Source organism: Saccoglossus kowalevskii, chromosome 9 (assembly GCF_978046115.1).
Source record: "Saccoglossus kowalevskii chromosome 9, keSacKowa6.1, whole genome shotgun sequence".
NCBI lineage: Eukaryota > Metazoa > Hemichordata > Enteropneusta > Harrimaniidae > Saccoglossus > Saccoglossus kowalevskii.
In genome coordinates, this window is record NC_140649.1 from 37,094,397 (window position 1) to 37,111,454 (window position 17,058).

The 17,058-nt window shown below is 34.3% G+C and overlaps 1 protein-coding gene across 2 annotated transcripts in view; it reads right to left on the bottom strand.

Annotated features, from left to right (window-relative positions):
- LOC102806361 (VWFA and cache domain-containing protein 1-like) overlaps positions 1-17,058 on the bottom strand; it is a 61,132-nt gene that overhangs the window by 23,417 nt on the left and 20,657 nt on the right. For both annotated transcript variants that reach the window (XM_085503472.1, XM_085503473.1), the window contains exons 6-18: positions 16,761-16,902; positions 15,572-15,652; positions 9,455-9,628; positions 9,181-9,266; positions 8,894-9,026; positions 8,239-8,400; positions 7,538-7,667; positions 7,338-7,452; positions 7,076-7,160; positions 4,436-4,516; positions 3,731-3,873; positions 2,563-2,741; positions 1,658-1,765 (exon numbers count right to left, since the gene is read on the bottom strand). In XM_085503472.1, the coding sequence (XP_085359598.1) occupies positions 1,658-1,765; positions 2,563-2,741; positions 3,731-3,873; positions 4,436-4,516; positions 7,076-7,160; positions 7,338-7,452; positions 7,538-7,667; positions 8,239-8,400; positions 8,894-9,026; positions 9,181-9,266; positions 9,455-9,628; positions 15,572-15,652; positions 16,761-16,902 (1,619 nt within the window). The remainder of the gene's footprint in view (positions 1-1,657; positions 1,766-2,562; positions 2,742-3,730; positions 3,874-4,435; positions 4,517-7,075; positions 7,161-7,337; positions 7,453-7,537; positions 7,668-8,238; positions 8,401-8,893; positions 9,027-9,180; positions 9,267-9,454; positions 9,629-15,571; positions 15,653-16,760; positions 16,903-17,058) is intronic.

The window sequence follows — 17,058 nt, forward strand, 5'->3', positions numbered from 1 at the left end:
CACGTCTTCAATGCCAACGTTAATGTAATAACTATGTGATGATTTAACATTGGTCACGTCTTCTATGCCAGCGTTAATGAAATAACTATATCATGATTTAACATTGGACACGTCTTCAATGCCAACGTTAATGTAATATCTATGTGATGATTTAACATTGGTCACGTCTTCTATGCCAGCGTTAATGTAATAACTATGTAATGATTTAACTTTGGACACGTCTTCAATGCCAACGTTAATGTAATAACTATGCGATGATTTAACATTGGTCACGTCTTCTATGCCAGCGTTAATGTAATAACTATGTAATAATTTAACATTGGTCACGTCTTCTATGCCAGCGTTAATGTAATAACTATGTAATGATTTAACTTTGGACACGTCATCTATGTCAACGTTAATGTAATAACTATGTGATGATTTAACATTGGACACATCTTCAATGCCAACGTTAATGTAATAACTATGTGATGATTTAACATTGGACACGTCTTCAATGACAACGTTAATGTAATAACTATGTGATGATTTAACATTGGACACGTCTTCAATGCCAACGTTATTGTAATAACTATGTGATGATTTAACATTGGACACGTCTTCAATGCCAACGTTAATGTAATAACTATGTAATGATTTAACATTGGTCACGTCTTCTATGCCAGCGTTAATGTAATAACTATGTGATGATTTAACTTTGGACACGTCTTCAATGCCAACGTTAATGTAATAACTATGTGATGATTTAACATTGGTCACGTCTTCTATGCCAGCGTTAATGAAATAACTATATCATGATTTAACATTGGACACGTCTTCAATGCCAACGTTAATGTAATATCTATGTGATGATTTAACATTGGTCACGTCTTCTATGCCAGCGTTAATGTAATAACTATGTAATGATTTAACTTTGGACACGTCTTCAATGCCAACGTTAATGTAATAACTATGCGATGATTTAACATTGGTCACGTCTTCTATGCCAGCGTTAATGTAATAACTATGTAATAATTTAACATTGGTCACGTCTTCTATGCCAGCGTTAATGTAATAACTATGTAATGATTTAACTTTGGACACGTCATCTATGTCAACGTTAATGTAATAACTATGTGATGATTTAACATTGGACACATCTTCAATGCCAACGTTAATGTAATAACTATGTGATGATTTAACATTGGACACGTCTTCAATGACAACGTTAATGTAATAACTATGTGATGATTTAACATTGGACACGTCTTCAATGCCAACGTTATTGTAATAACTATGTGATGATTTAACATTGGACACGTCTTCAATGCCAACGTTAATGTAATAACTATGTAATGATTTAACATTGGTCACGTCTTCTATGCCAATGTTAATGTAATAACTATGTGATGATTTAACATTGGACACGTCTTCTATGCCAACGTTAATGTAATAACTATGTGATGATTTAACATTGGACACGTCTTCTATGCCAACGTTTATGTAATAACTATGTGATCATTCATCATTGGAAATGTCTTCTATGCCAACTACAATGAAATAACTACGTGATGATTTAACATTGGATGTGTCTACTATGCCAAGTATAATGAAACAATTTTGTGTGTTGGTAAACTCACGTGTTACGTGGTATAAAAACAAATTTTATTCTACTCACTTCACTGTGACTGTACGACTTAATGTGATGATGTACCCATTGCCAAATGCATCTTTATACGGCACTGATAGAACGTTCTTTCCCACGTTGCCCTTGACTCTTTTGTACCTATATTTCCAGGTAATCAACAACATGCATATTAGGTTCAACAGACACATTGTTGTGATACCGTCGTGTTGTTATACAACTAGAGCATTTGACATGCTAAGTGTGTTTAAATTGTGTGGTCATAATTCCCATCTAACATTTACCCTGTCATCACTTACCAAGGTCTTTTGGTGTTTGTCATAATTCTCATCTAACTGTTACCATGTCACCACTTACCAAGGTCCAGTGACGTGGTCATATATCCCATCTAACTGTTACCATTTCATCAGAATTCCCATCTAACTGTTACCCTGTCATCACTTCCCAAGATCTAGTAGTGTGGTCATAATTCTTATCTAACTGTTACCCTGTCATCACTTACCAACCAAGGTCTAGTGGTGTGGTCATAATTCCCATCTAACAGTTACTATGGCATCACTTACCAAGTTCTAGTGGTGTGGTCATAATTCTCATCTAACAGTTAACATATCACCACTTACCAAGGTATAGTGGTGTTTGTCATAATTTTTATCTGTTACCCTGTCATCACTTACCAAGGTATAGTGGTGTTTGTCATAATTCTTATCTGACCGTTACCCTGTCATCACTTACCAAGGTCTTGTGGTGTTTGTCATAATTCCCATTTAACAGTTACCCTGTCATCACTTACCAAGCTCTTGTGGTGTTTGTCATAATTCCCATTTAACAGTTACCCTGTCATCACTTACCAAGCTCTTGTGGTGTTTGTCATAATTCGCATCTAACTGTTATCCTGTCAATCATAATTCCCATCTAACAGTTACCATGTCATCACTTACCAAGGTCTAGTGGTGTGGTCATAATGAACATCTAATCGTTCGCCTGGGTAGAGTCTAAAAACACCATTGTCTGTGCCCATAAAATAAGCTGCTATGTATTGATTAGCTTCTGAACGTGATGCTTCCTTCCAAATATCTTCTATTTTAGCGGTAGCTACTACAGTATCGCGTATGTTTTCCTGGTAACATCACACAAAATGACAGGGTTATGATTGTAAACAATTTAGTTTTACATGGAGATGAAATCATTTTTATTATGGGACAATTACTACACAATTAATTACTCAATAATGGAAAATGTAAGATTCAAAGAAATTCAACTTAAGTGCAGTCTAATATCGATGTAAAAGAATAATTCACTATATTCAACAAAGTCATAAAGAATGTCAAGTCTGGCTTTGGTTTTGAATTATTTTGCAATATTCACCGACGTTTCATACATATATATTACTGTAAAATATTTTATCTTAGGTGGAATTAATTTTTGGGTGTTTTTTGATGAGTTAAATGTAAAAGATAGGAATAAGATATATTCGATGGATTTTATTTTCACTGCACTATCCCTGTAATAACGAAAATAAAGTTTTTTTTTACATTTGATTGATTTTAGACAGAGTAGCTATGGAAGTCTGATTTATTTTGAATTCTCGGATAATTGTCCAATAGATATTTATGTTTTACATCGATAGTAGACACATTCACCAGGGGAGTTTAATTAGGCCTGCTTTGGTATTGATGGAATCTCACCAATTTACAAGTAATTTTCGATATATCAGAATGGCATTCAACACAATAGAAGTTGAGTTTGATTATTGATATTAGACACCACGATTTCCATCCAACAATCGGTACTAGGCAAGTACTGAATGTATAGGTCAGCTAAGTGACTGACTGAGTATCCAATTACTAGTAGTGACCGCCTTGCATTCAATGAGAGACAGACCATGGTGTTACTGGCCATAATTACCCAACATCAGCTGGCCTGAAAGTTTTAGTGTGTTGTTTGGAGGACGGTAAAATTAAGTTGTAAAGCAGGCGTGGTCCTGTATCTATATTATAATCTTTTGCAATAATGACATAGAATTGCCAGTTTCCTTCGATTCAAAACATGTAATACGCAATTATGTGTTGCGAATTTGAAGAATTCGTTGAACCATATTTCACATACCTTTAATACATTTGATGTAATAATTTCTGTTACGTCATTCATATATTCAGTATAGTGTTCAACTAAGGCGGAAGTCTCTTTCCCTGAAGCATACTTTTTCGGTTCAATAAATGCATTCGGGCTGAACTTAACAGTAGAGTGATCTATTGGTGTATATTAAAATGCACAGTAAATGGCATTGGTCTTGGTATGTCAAAATTGCAGAGAAGTCGTAATTCTACTGAACTATGGTTACGAATCATATGTTAATTTATGCTAATTTGGCAGTTGAAGCATCTCTAATTGTTTTCCTGGCACTGTATGAATAGTAAAAAATAAGCACACGAATGTTAACAATAACTTTTCCATATCGTAAATCACGCCCTCTGAAGTACTGATTTGGGTTTTAAATACCCGGGGATGTGTTGTAAGTTCTTTGCCCAATGAGGTAGTTGTTCTCATACCCTAGTAATCATTCAATCCAAAGACGACGAACGTGTTCGAATTTTGTTATACCCTTAACTGATCGTCTTGGATAGAAAACTTTAAATAGTTTTTCACTGTTTTATAGGGCTGAGTTTCACACTTGTGCTTTTTATGTCCAAGTCGAATTCATGATAGCCTTCTCATTGTACACATTTATTTAATTATCACACATATGTCTGACCGATAGTCAGACAGACAGACAGACAGGCAGAGTGGAAGGGATTGCAATTTAATACCGACCTGTTGTCGCTTTTCTTTTGCCGTTTCTACACACGCTGTCAGGATGACTGATGTCAATTCTGTGGTACATAAAATCGCTTCCTGTGAAACAATTTACAAATGGATGGTATATGTATTGATTTCATTAGTATTTGAATTTTACTCATATTATTATATCAGATGTCTGTGATTTGATTTACATTTTACAGCAATCGATGCAATGGATATGAGTGCAGATACAGTTACTGTGTGAATGATTGTAGTCACAGTTACTGGGTGAATGAGTGCAGCCATAGTTACTGGGCGAATGAGTGCAGCCATAGTTACTGGGCGAATGAGTGCAGCCACAGTTACTAGGCGAATGAGTGCAGTCACAGTTACTGGGCGAATGAGTGTAGCCATAGTTACTGGGCGAATGAGTGCAGTCACAGTTACTGGGCGAATGAGTGCAGCCATAGTTACTGGGTGAATGAGTGCAGCCATAGTTACTGGGCGAATGAGTGCAGCCATAGTTACTGGGCGAATGAGTGCAGCCATAGATACTGGGCGAATGAGTGCAGTCACAGTTACTGGGTAAATGAGTGCAGCCATAGTTACTGGGCGAATGAGTGCAGCCATAGTTACTGGGCGAATGAGTGCAGCCATAGTTACTGGGTGAATGAGTGCAGCCATAGTTACTGGGTGAATGAGTGCAGCTATAGTTTCTGGGTAAATGAGTGCAACCACATTTACTGGGTGAATGAATGCAGCCATAGTTACTGGGTGAATGAGTGGAGCCACAGTTACTGGTTGAATGAGTGGAGTCATAGTTACTGGGTAAATGAGTGTAGCCATAGTTACTGTGTGAATTAGTGCAGCCACAGTTACTGGGCGAATGAGTGCAGCCATAGTTACTGGGCGAATAAGTGCAGCCATAATTACTGGGCGAATGAGTGCAGTCACAGTTACTGGGTAAATGAGTGCAGTCATAGTTACTGGGCGAATGAGTGCAGCCATAGTTACTGGGCGAATGAGTGCAGCCACAGTTACTAGGCGAATGAGTGCAGTCACAGTTACTGGGCGAATGAGTGTAGCCATAGTTACTGGGCGAATGAGTGCAGTCACAGTTACTGGGCGAATGAGTGCAGCCATAGTTACTGGGTGAATGAGTGCAGCTATAGTTTCTGGGTAAATGAGTGCAACCACATTTACTGGGTGAATGAGTGGAGCCACAGTTACTGGGTGAATGAGTGGAGCCATAGTTACTGGGTAAATGAGTGTAGCCACAGTTACTGGGTGAATGAGTGCAGCCACTGTTACTGGGTGAATGAGTGCAGCCACAGTTACAGGGCGAATGACTGCAGCCATAGTTACTGGGTGAATGAGTGGAGCCACAGTTACTGGGCGAATGAGTGGAGCCATAGTTACTGGGTGAATGAGTGGAGCCATAGTTACTGGGTAAATGAGTGCAGCCATAGTTACTGGGCGAATGAGTGCAGTCACAGTTACTGGGTAAATGAGTGCAGTCATAGTTACTGGGCGAATGAGTGTAGCCATAGTTACTGGGTGAATGAGTGCAGCCACTGTTACTGGGCGAATGAGTGCGGCCATAGTTACTGGGCGAATGAGTGCAGCCATAGTTATTGGGTAAATGAGTGCAGCCATAGTTACTGTGTGAATGAGTGCAGCCATAGTTACTGGGTGAATGAGTAACTCAAGATACGCCAGTTTTGATCGGCGGTAATTTCTCCGATCATGTGTAATGGCACCTTTTTTAAAAATTGTCCATATATGCCAAAACACCCTAATGTTGCGGTGTTTAAGACAGGTTAAGAAGCCAGCTACCACTTTTCTTTCTCGCAAAATGCCATCGTAGGGTCTGTTACATATAATATTAACTCAGCCTCACCATGTTTATCACTTATTGGATGTTCCCCAGCAATCACTTATTGGATGTTCCCCAGCAATCACTTATTGGATGTTCCCCAGCAATCACTTATTGGATGTTCCCCAGCAATCACTTATTGGATGTTCCCCAGCAATCACTTATTGGATGTTCCCCAGCAATCACTTATTGGATGTTCCCCAGCAATCGCTTATTAGATGTTCCTCAGCAATCACTTATTGTATGTTCCCCAGCAATCACTTATTGGATGTTCCCCAGCAATCACTTATTGGATGTTCCCCAGCAATCTCTTATTGGATGTTCCCCAGCAATCTCTTATTGGATGTTCCCCACCAATCGTTTATTGGATGTTCCCCAGCAATCACTTATTGGATGTTCCCCAGCAATCACTTATTGGATGTTCCCCAGCAATCACTTATTGAATGTTCCCCACCAATCGCTTATTGGATGTTCCCCAGCAATCACTTATTGGATGTTCCCCAGCAATCACTTATTGGATGTTCCCCAGCAATCTCTTATTGGATGTTCCCCAGCAATCACTTATTGGATGTTCCCCAGCAATCACTTATTGGATGTTCCCCAGCAATCACTTATTGAATGTTCCCCACCAATCGCTTATTGGATGTTCCCCAGCAATCACTTATTGGATGTTCCCCAGCAATCACTTATTGGATTTTCCCCAGCAATCACTTATTGGATGTTCCCCAGCAATCACTTATTGGATGTTCCCCACCAATCGCTTATTAGATGTTCCCCAGCATGTCAACTGGACTTACCGGTGGGTGTTTGTGCATCTAGTTTAGTTTGTTTATCTCTGTCAGCAATTACCACACATATAACATAAGGGATTCCATCTCCAACCTGTTTTAATGCAGATAAAATAACAAAATGCAATACAAATATGGATGAGAAATGTTATTTCTAACATTGTGGTTTGATATCTTTGATATCATGATAGTTGATGAATATATTGGATTATGATTTGTCAATGACGTACACACTGCTTACATATTCATATACATATAAGGTAAAACATACCGCTTTACAGAAATACTGTGACGGTTCGTCTACGACTCGGACACCCTCAGTGGCAGAGTCACCCCGGGCTATTGGTCGTTTAGAAACAAATGCCGTTGTTTCTGCAAAATTGTCGCTACAATTTGAAAGAAAATAAATGTAAATGGCACTGTATTACATGTTATTGTAAAATTATGATACTGGTTCATTAATTAACTTACCCGTCAATTATTGCATGGTTTAAGAGTGTTCTAAACTCATTCGATCGTTCTAACGACGTGATGTGTACAAATACGGGGTCCTCGTCAACAGTGTTAGGGGCCGGCAATAGCGGATGCAATAAAGTTCGACCTGTAACAGAAAAATGAATATTTATGACGCTTGCCAGGATGCTTAAAGATTACACTATCATGGCTCAAATATTGACATTCAATCCGGTATAGCCTATTATAAAAAAGTTTTAATTTTTATGTGTATAAATAAATAAATAAATAAAATGATAAAATGAGTTGGTAGCCCCCTCTTCGAATTAATATTTGGGCATACAATTCTCTAACAGATAACGAACCCTATCCTACATTATTAAACAAATTTGATCAATCAAGGTGTATGACGTAGTATCCCTTTCGCGTCTTCTAGGAACGACGCGCTTCTGTAATGTCAGTATGGCACAGATTGGTGAAAGCAATGTGAAAACAGTCGTTCTTTCACTATTTACATCTAAGTAGGCATTGTCCACAGAGGACACGACATAGAGGACACGAAATTGTAGTAGAGTAGTCATACTAATTTGAATACACATTTAACACATGCTTTTATGCTACTACGTGTAACATTGGACTCATATAAAACGCACGCACTATCAACACGTACACACAGGATGTCACTGAATGTAAAATGACCATTTGTTTATAGAACTCACCAACAAATTTGGAACTAACTTCAAAAATGAAAGAATATGATAATTCACCCTGACGAAAATATGTTACGTCGGAAAAGAGGTCCTCTAGTGTAATCCCTATTCCCACTATTCCTTCGAAATTATTGTTATGGATAACCGGTAGAGACACAACCGTTAATAATCCTGTAAAAGGAAAATATTGCTACGTCATTCAACACAATTAACCAACTAACATACATGTTAAAAAAAAAGTATGTGTGACTATACAGAATATTTCAATAATACAAACAAATAAACAAACAGCCTCTGAAATAGTTCCACTGTTAGAAATGCACATTTCAAATACACAATAAAGATATCAACACAAAACGAACAATTCTGAATATAATATTAAAGCAATCGGACTTGCGGTTTTTAACAATAAATCTATAATATAATTGTTTACCCAAAATATTCAAAATAAGAGAATTAAAGATATCAACACAGAATGAACAAATTTAAAAGAGGTCTTCCTAAGGTACATATACACAAAGTATCAAAGCAATCAGACAAGTAGTTTTCCAGAAGAAGTCGGAAAAGTAAACAAATGGGGTGAACCCGACGAACGACGACAAACAATCACTAATAAGATAAGCTCTGCTCGACGAAGTCGACAGCAGAGGTGATGAAGACTAACCAATTCCGGATGCTCCTTGGTGTGGAACTGAAAACGTAGGAACATCGATTTGCGGATTTGCATAATGGTCATAATAGGATGCCATCTTACTACGGAGATTTTCAGGATTATCTACCAATATTGCTTGGCCAACCTTAGGAAGAATATCATATCAAATAATTTAAAGTTTACTATTATCATTAAAGCTTGGCGTTCTTTACACGATCCGTGAAACAAAAATAAATACTTTTTAGTATAAATATTACATGAACATTCTATTATGTAAGAAATAATAAATGTCAAACAACCGTTTCTTGGATATCCACAGAAGTATCGACGCCATACGCACTCCCATTTTGGGACGCCATTGCTTCAAGTAGATCCATGTCAACTTCTATGTAATAAACAAATGTGCATGACATAAGCGTGTAAAAATATAATCTTAAAAAAGCTATTGGTGTGAATTAGAACAATTGGACATCATAGAAGAAGCGTTGTCACAAATAAGTTCTTTAATATAAACAGACAATCAAGTTATGTGTGGAACCTGTCACAGCGTGAATTTGGATTTGAAATAAATACCTGTTCCCAATCCATAAGTAAAGAGAATAACCTTGTTATTCATCCCTCTATTTCTGGTAATAATTGTTCTTAAAATGTCCGCATTCCGAGCGATCTCTTTTTCTTCAGATTTTTCTGAATAACCAGAAACGTCATCTTCTGGTTTCCCATCAGTTAAAAATAGTATCATTTGATCTACAATTAATATATAGTCGAGTCAGTTCAAATTTAAATAATTTTAGTTAACTTGATATAATTTTAATTAACTTTATATAATTTCAATTAACTTTATATAATTTCAATTAAATTTATATAATTTCAGTTAACTTTATATAATTTCAATTAACTTTATATAATTTCAATTAACTTTATATAATTTTAATTAACTTCATATAATTTCAGTTAACTTTATATAATTTCAATTAACTTTATATAATTTCAATTAAATTTATATAATTTCAATTAACTTTATATAATTTCAGTTAACTTTATATAATTTCAGTTAACTTTATATAATTTCAATTAAATTTATATAATTCCAATTAACTTTATATAATTTCAATTAACTTTATATAATTTGTTAACTTTATATAATTTCAGTTAACTTGATATAATTTCAATTAACTTTTGTTTAGTTAAACCAAGGCGTGGAAGATAACTGTTCCTTTTTGTCTCTATTCACCCATGGAAGGTACTAACGGAAGGAGCCACGACGCCTCTCAAGTGGCCACTTAAGCTTCTTAACAGGCTTATTTTCTTTTGTTTCAACCAAAGTTGATCCTGATGAGGACATTGTCTGGCTCATCTTTGATGTCGATGATAGTTTGCGATTGTTTACACAAGTAACGAGTTTTAAATGTGACCATAAAATATATGCGCTTATGAAACTACGGTCATTATACATGCGCAGTCGGTTGGTTTAGGTGTGAAAGGTCAAAATACGTATTTCACAACAGGGAATTCAACAGATTAACGTTTGACTTCACAGATTTCACATGTTTTAGTTATTAGCAACTGTAACAAGAACAAGATTTCGAGTTTCTACAACAAATATTCCTAAGGACTCCTAAAAAATATTATCACAGAGAAAGTGTCTAGGCATGTCCTTCTTTTGATACTATCTTTTCTGGCGGTGTTCGCTGATGCCCAGTGGTCGAAAATTTCAATAGTTTCGGGCGTCAAACCCACGCAATGACAATGGTTCCATTGAATAATGCAGTCGTTATTATCACAGGCAATCATTGATTAAGTCTCATCACCGTTACAAATACAAACAGATTCACGATAGTTCATCAGTTCTTCTCCAATCGATGTTATGTCTGCTAATTTTTCATTAAAGTTCGCCAAGATCTCCGGAAACAACAGCATTCTAACTAGACGCCATTTTCAGAATTTTACATGCGAGGTTAGTCTATCGCTTCCGAACATGCTCCGAATATCACCGAATGCTCGAGACTAGCGTAACCCATTGTACGAAGGTGTTAAGAGCTAACAGAACCAATGTTTGTGAATAAACATTGACAAACGATCATGGGGCAAAGCTAAAACAATAGCGTCGTGGCTCCTTCCGTTAGTACCTTCCATGATTCACCCAAAGAGTTCATGATATGTATAAACAAACTTGGTTTACAGATCTCAACAATTATCCTAAACTCGATAAATACAGAAATTTTAAGATCGATTTTTGATGTGAAAAATATTTGCATTTAATAAAAGACAACATATTACGTTCTACGCTATGTCAGCTTAGAACATCATCCCACAACCTTCGGGTTGAATCTGATCTAACTAAACATACCGAGGAATATGAGAATCTGTAAATTATGTAATTTAGGGTTGGTTGAGGATGAATACCATTTTTGCCTTGTATGTCCACGTTATGTAAATCTTAGAAAAAAAATATTTACTTATATTTTATCTGTCAAATCAGACTTACGAAAAATTTCTTCGTTTAATGCAGTTTGACAACCTTTCTGTACTTAAAATTGCTAAATTTGTATTCTACGCTTCTAAACAAAGAGACAATCTACTTAACCAGTTGTGACTATTTGATTCAACAATTATTTAAAGGAATCCCTCTGTATGTATTTTTCTATTTTTTGATTTATTGTACCATAGGCCATAGGCCATTGTACTGAATAAAATTCATATCGTATTATAATTTCAATTAACTTTATATAATTTCAAATAACTTTATATAATTTCAGTTAACTTTATATAATTTCAATTAACTTTATATAATTTCAATTAACGTTATATAATTTTAGTTAACTTTATATAATCTCAGTTAACTTTATATAATTTCAGTTAACTTTATATAATTTTAATTAACTTTATATAATTTCAATTAACTTTATATAATTCAATTTCAGTTAACTTTATACAATTTCAGTTAACTTTATATAATTTCAGTTAACTTATATAATTTCAGTTAACTTTATATAATTTCAGTTATTTTTATATAATTTCAATTAACTTTATATAATTTCAGTTATTTTTATATAATTTCAATTAACTTTATATAATCTCAATTAACTTTATATAATTTCAGTTAACTTTATATAATTTCAGTTAACTTTATATAATCTCAGTTAACTTTATATAATCTCAATTAACTTTATATAATTTCAATTAACTTTATATAATTTCAATTAACTTTATATAATTTCAGTTTACTTTATATAATTTCAATTAACTTTATATAATTTCAGTTAACTTTATATAATTTCAATTAACTTTATATAATTTCAATTAACTTTATATAATTTCTGAATTAGCTACTTCTTGGATTAGTGAGCATACATCAGTCTTAAAATGATACCCGATAGGTCACATGATTTGCATCAATGCTATGCTTCTTTCAGACCACATTGTTAAGTATACTGCTGAAATATTGCAGTGATACTAGGCATGTCGATGCTAGCCATCTTAGAATGGCTTATTATCGATACTAGGCATATTAAAATGGCCTATTATCGATTCTAGACATATTACAAAGTCTTATTATCGATGCTAGGCACATTACAATGTCTTATTATCGATGCTAGGCATATTACAAAGTCTTATTATCGATACTAAGCATATTACAAAGTCTTATTATCGAAGCTAGGTATATTACAATGTCTTATTATCGATGCTAGGCATATTACAAAGTCTTATTATCGAAGCTAGGTATATTACAATGTCTTATTATCGATGCTAGGCATATCACAATGGTCTATTATCGGTGATAGGCATATTACAATGTCTTATTATCGATTCTAGGCATATTACAATGTCTTATTGTCGATGCTAGGCATATTACAAAGTCTTATTATCGATGCTAAGCATATTACAAAATCTTATTGTCGATGCTAGGCTTATTACAAAGTTTTATTATCGATGCTAGGCATATTACAATGTCTTATAGTTTATGATAGGCATATTACAATGTCTTATTATCGATGCTAGGTATATTACAATGGCCTATTGTCGATGCTAGGCATATTACAAAGTCTTATTGTCGATGCTAGGCATATTACAAAGTCTTATTATCGATGCTAAGCATATTACAAAGTCTTATTGTCGATGCTAGGCATATTACAAAGTCTTACCATCGATGCTAAGCATATTACAAAGTCTTATTATCGATGCTAGGCATATTACAAAGTCTTATTATCGATGCTAGGCATATTACAATGGCCTATTATCGGTGATAGGCATATTACAAAGTCTTATTACCGATGCTAGACATATTACAATATCTTATTATCGATTCTAGGCATATTACAATGTCTTATTGTCGATGCTAGGCATATTACAAAGTCTTATTATCGATGCTAAGCATATTACAAAGTCTTATTGTCGATGCTAGGCATATTACAAAGTCTTACTATCGATGCTAGGCATATTACAATGTCTTATAGTTTATGATAGGCATATTACAATGTCTTATTATCGATGCTAGGTATATTATAATGGCCTATTGTCGATGCTAGGCATATTACAAAGTCATATTGTCGATGCTAGGCATATTACAAAGTCTTATTATCGATGCTAAGCATATTACAAAGTCTTATTGTCGATGCTAGGCATATTACAAAGTCTTATTATCGATGCTAAGCATATTACAAAGTCTTATTGTCGATGCTAGGCATATTACAAAGTCTTATTATCGATGCTAGGCATATTACAATGTCTTATTATCGATGCTAGGCATATTACAAAGTCTTATTATCGATGCTAGGCATATCACAAAGTCGTATTATCGATGCTAGGCATATTACAAAGTCTTATTATCGATGCTAGGCATATGACAATGTCTTATTATCGATGCTAGGCATATTACAAAGTCTTATTATCGATGCTAGGCATATTACAAAGTCTTATTGTCAATGCTAGGCATATTACAAGTCTTATTATCGATGCTAGGCATATTACAAAGTCTTATTATCGACGCTAAGCATATTACAAAGTCTTATTGTCGATGCTAGGCATATTACAAAGTCTTATTATCGATGCTAGGCATATTACAAAGTCTTATTATCGATGCTAGGTATATTACAATGTCTTATTATCGATGCTAGGCATATTACAAAGTCTTATTATCGATGCTAGGCATATTACAATGGCCTATTGTCGATGCTAGGCATATTACAAAGTCTTATTGTCGATGCTAGGCATATTACAAAGTCTTATTATCGATACTAGGCATATTACAAAGTCTTATTATCGAAGCTAGGTATATTACAATGTCTTATTGTCGATGCTAGGCATATTACAAAGTCTTATTATCGATGCTAGGCATATTACAAAGTCTTATTATCGATGCTAGGTATATTACAATGGCCTATTGTCGATGCTAGGCATATTACAAAGCCTTATTATCAAAGCTAGGTATATTACAATGTCTTATTATCGATGCTAGGCATATTACAAAGTCTTATTATCGAAGCTAGGTATATTACAATGTCTTATTATCGATGCTAGGCATATTACAATGGCCTATTATCGGTGACAGGCATATTACAATGTCTTATTATCGATGCTAGGCATATTACAAAGTCTTATTATCGATGCTAGGCATATTACAAAGTCTTATTATCGATGCTAGGCATATTACAAAGTCTTATTATCGATGCTAGGCATATTACAAAGTCTTATTATCGATGCTAGGCATATTACAAAGTCTTATTATCGATGCTAGGCATATTACAAAGTCTTATTATCGATGCTAGGCATATTACTATGTCTTATTATCGATGCTAGGCATATTACAAAGTCTTATTATCGATGCTAGGCATATTACAAAGTCTTATTATCGATGCTAGGCATATTACAATGTCTTATTATCGATGCTAGGCATATTTCAGAGTCTTATTATCGATGCTAGGCATATTACAAAGTCTTATTATCGATGCTAGGTATATTACAAAGTCTTATTATCGATGCTAGGCATATTAAAATGTCTTATTATTTATGATAGGCATATTACAAAGTCTTATTATTTATGATATCATGTTACAATATCTTATTATCGATTCTAGGCATATTACAATGGCCTAATATCGGTGATAGGCATATTACAATGTCTTATTATCGATGCTAGGCATATTACAAAGTCTTATTATCGATGCTAGGCATATTACAATGTCTTATTATCGATGCTAGGCATATTACAAAGTCTTATTATCGATGCTAGGCATATTACAAAGTCTTATTATCGATGCTAGGCATATTACAATGTCTTATTATCGATGCTAGGCATATTACAATGTCTTATTATCGATGCTAGGCATATTACAAAGTCTTATTATCGATACTAGGCATATTACAAAGTCTTATTATCGATGCTAGGCATATTAAAATGTCTTATTATTTTTGATAGGCATATTACAAAGTCTTATTATTTATGATATCATGTTACAATATCTTATTATCGATTCTAGGCATATTACAAAGTCTTATTATCGATGCTAGGCATATTAAAATGTCTTATTATTTATGATAGGCATATTACAATGTCTTACTATCGATGCTAGGCCTATTACAATAGCTTATTATCGATGCTAGGCATATTGCAGCGTCTTAACCAATCACAAAACGCAATTTAAATAGACTAGACTAATCGAAATGTCGTTTATATGCATGTTACCATACCTCTTTTCTCGTCATCAGTTGGACGTGAAGCATTCAATAAATCAAATGCTGTATTCAGAGCTTCTTTATACTTGGTCCCACCTATATAATATAAATATAATAAATTAGAATAGAATAGGATAGAATTACCAAAATATAAATACGATATTTTGGGGGTTTTGTGTTGTTAAATAACTTTTAAAAATTTTACATCTTCAAAAATTCCACATCTTAATGCATGGTCCATATCTCAATGACAATTGTTGGTCGAAGGCCAAAAGGACAAATTCATACCTGGTTATATAATGTTATAGGTGGGTGCCGTCTCTCTTACCTGTTTGGGCCAATCACCACTCATATTGAGCCAATGAATCGTTTTCTATTGTTGTTGTTGTTGGTGGTGAGTTCTATTTTAGGGTGTGCACCACACAGGTTTAATACTTACATGCAGTTGATTCGTGGCGTGTAAATCCACCATTTTAAAGGCCGAGTCGCTGACTTTGTTTATCGTTTTCTTAAACTGCTTATATGCTAACATTGTCATCTATGGATAAGTTTTGTGGCATATATTTATTTTTTCAAACGAAATTTTTGGTCTTTCATGTCTTCCAGTTTTTATCTTTTGCATATTTGTCATTGAGGTGATTTGAATACATTTCCAGATTTATATAATTCTTAAAGAGTTGTTATGTTCTCAGCTTTGATTCTATTTTCTCAGTGTCTCCATGTATTCAAGCAATGTTTTTTTGACAATTATTAAAAGCATTGTTTAGTTGTGCGGTGTTTATCGGTATTTTATGTATGATGTTAAGTCAGCTGTCTTTAAAATTGTTTGTTAAAACTTTTTTAATTTAAATTTTAACAAAACTTAACAAATAAATGTAAGTCATACCCGCTAATGAAAGCATGTTTGTTATGTAAGCGGGTATAAGGAGCGTCCTTGATATTGTTTTTATCTGCGGCGAACTTCCAAAAATAGTGTATTTTTTATTGCACTTGACCAACTTAATTTGCATAAATGACACAAACAAGAGTTGTCGATTTGAATGAAAATGCTCACACCAATATACGTCATGTAGACGTCACAGTAGCACTTCATTGCTAGAATTAAAGACAGATATATCGTAAGGTAGATTAAGCTTAATTTTCTATAATATAATATAATATAATATAAACATTTATCAACTGGTTGGACTATGTGGGATATTACCTGCAGTAGGGACAGAATTCACAAAAGTTTCAAGGTGGTCAATATTTAGAGGTGTTGCTTGTGCCAAGTTTGTTCTGAAACAACCTCGCCCGTCAGTTCCTGGAGGTAGGGTGACGTCATCAGAGAATGTAATTACGGAAACCTGAAATCACAATAAGTTTGATTTATGTAAACAAATGTTATTTACATCGTGAGTCATTAATCCAATACAATATGTAAATAAGAGATTCTTGCGCCTGATTCAGAAAAAAAATAGAAAAATACATATGATCACTGGGAGTTGGAATACACACTGTTA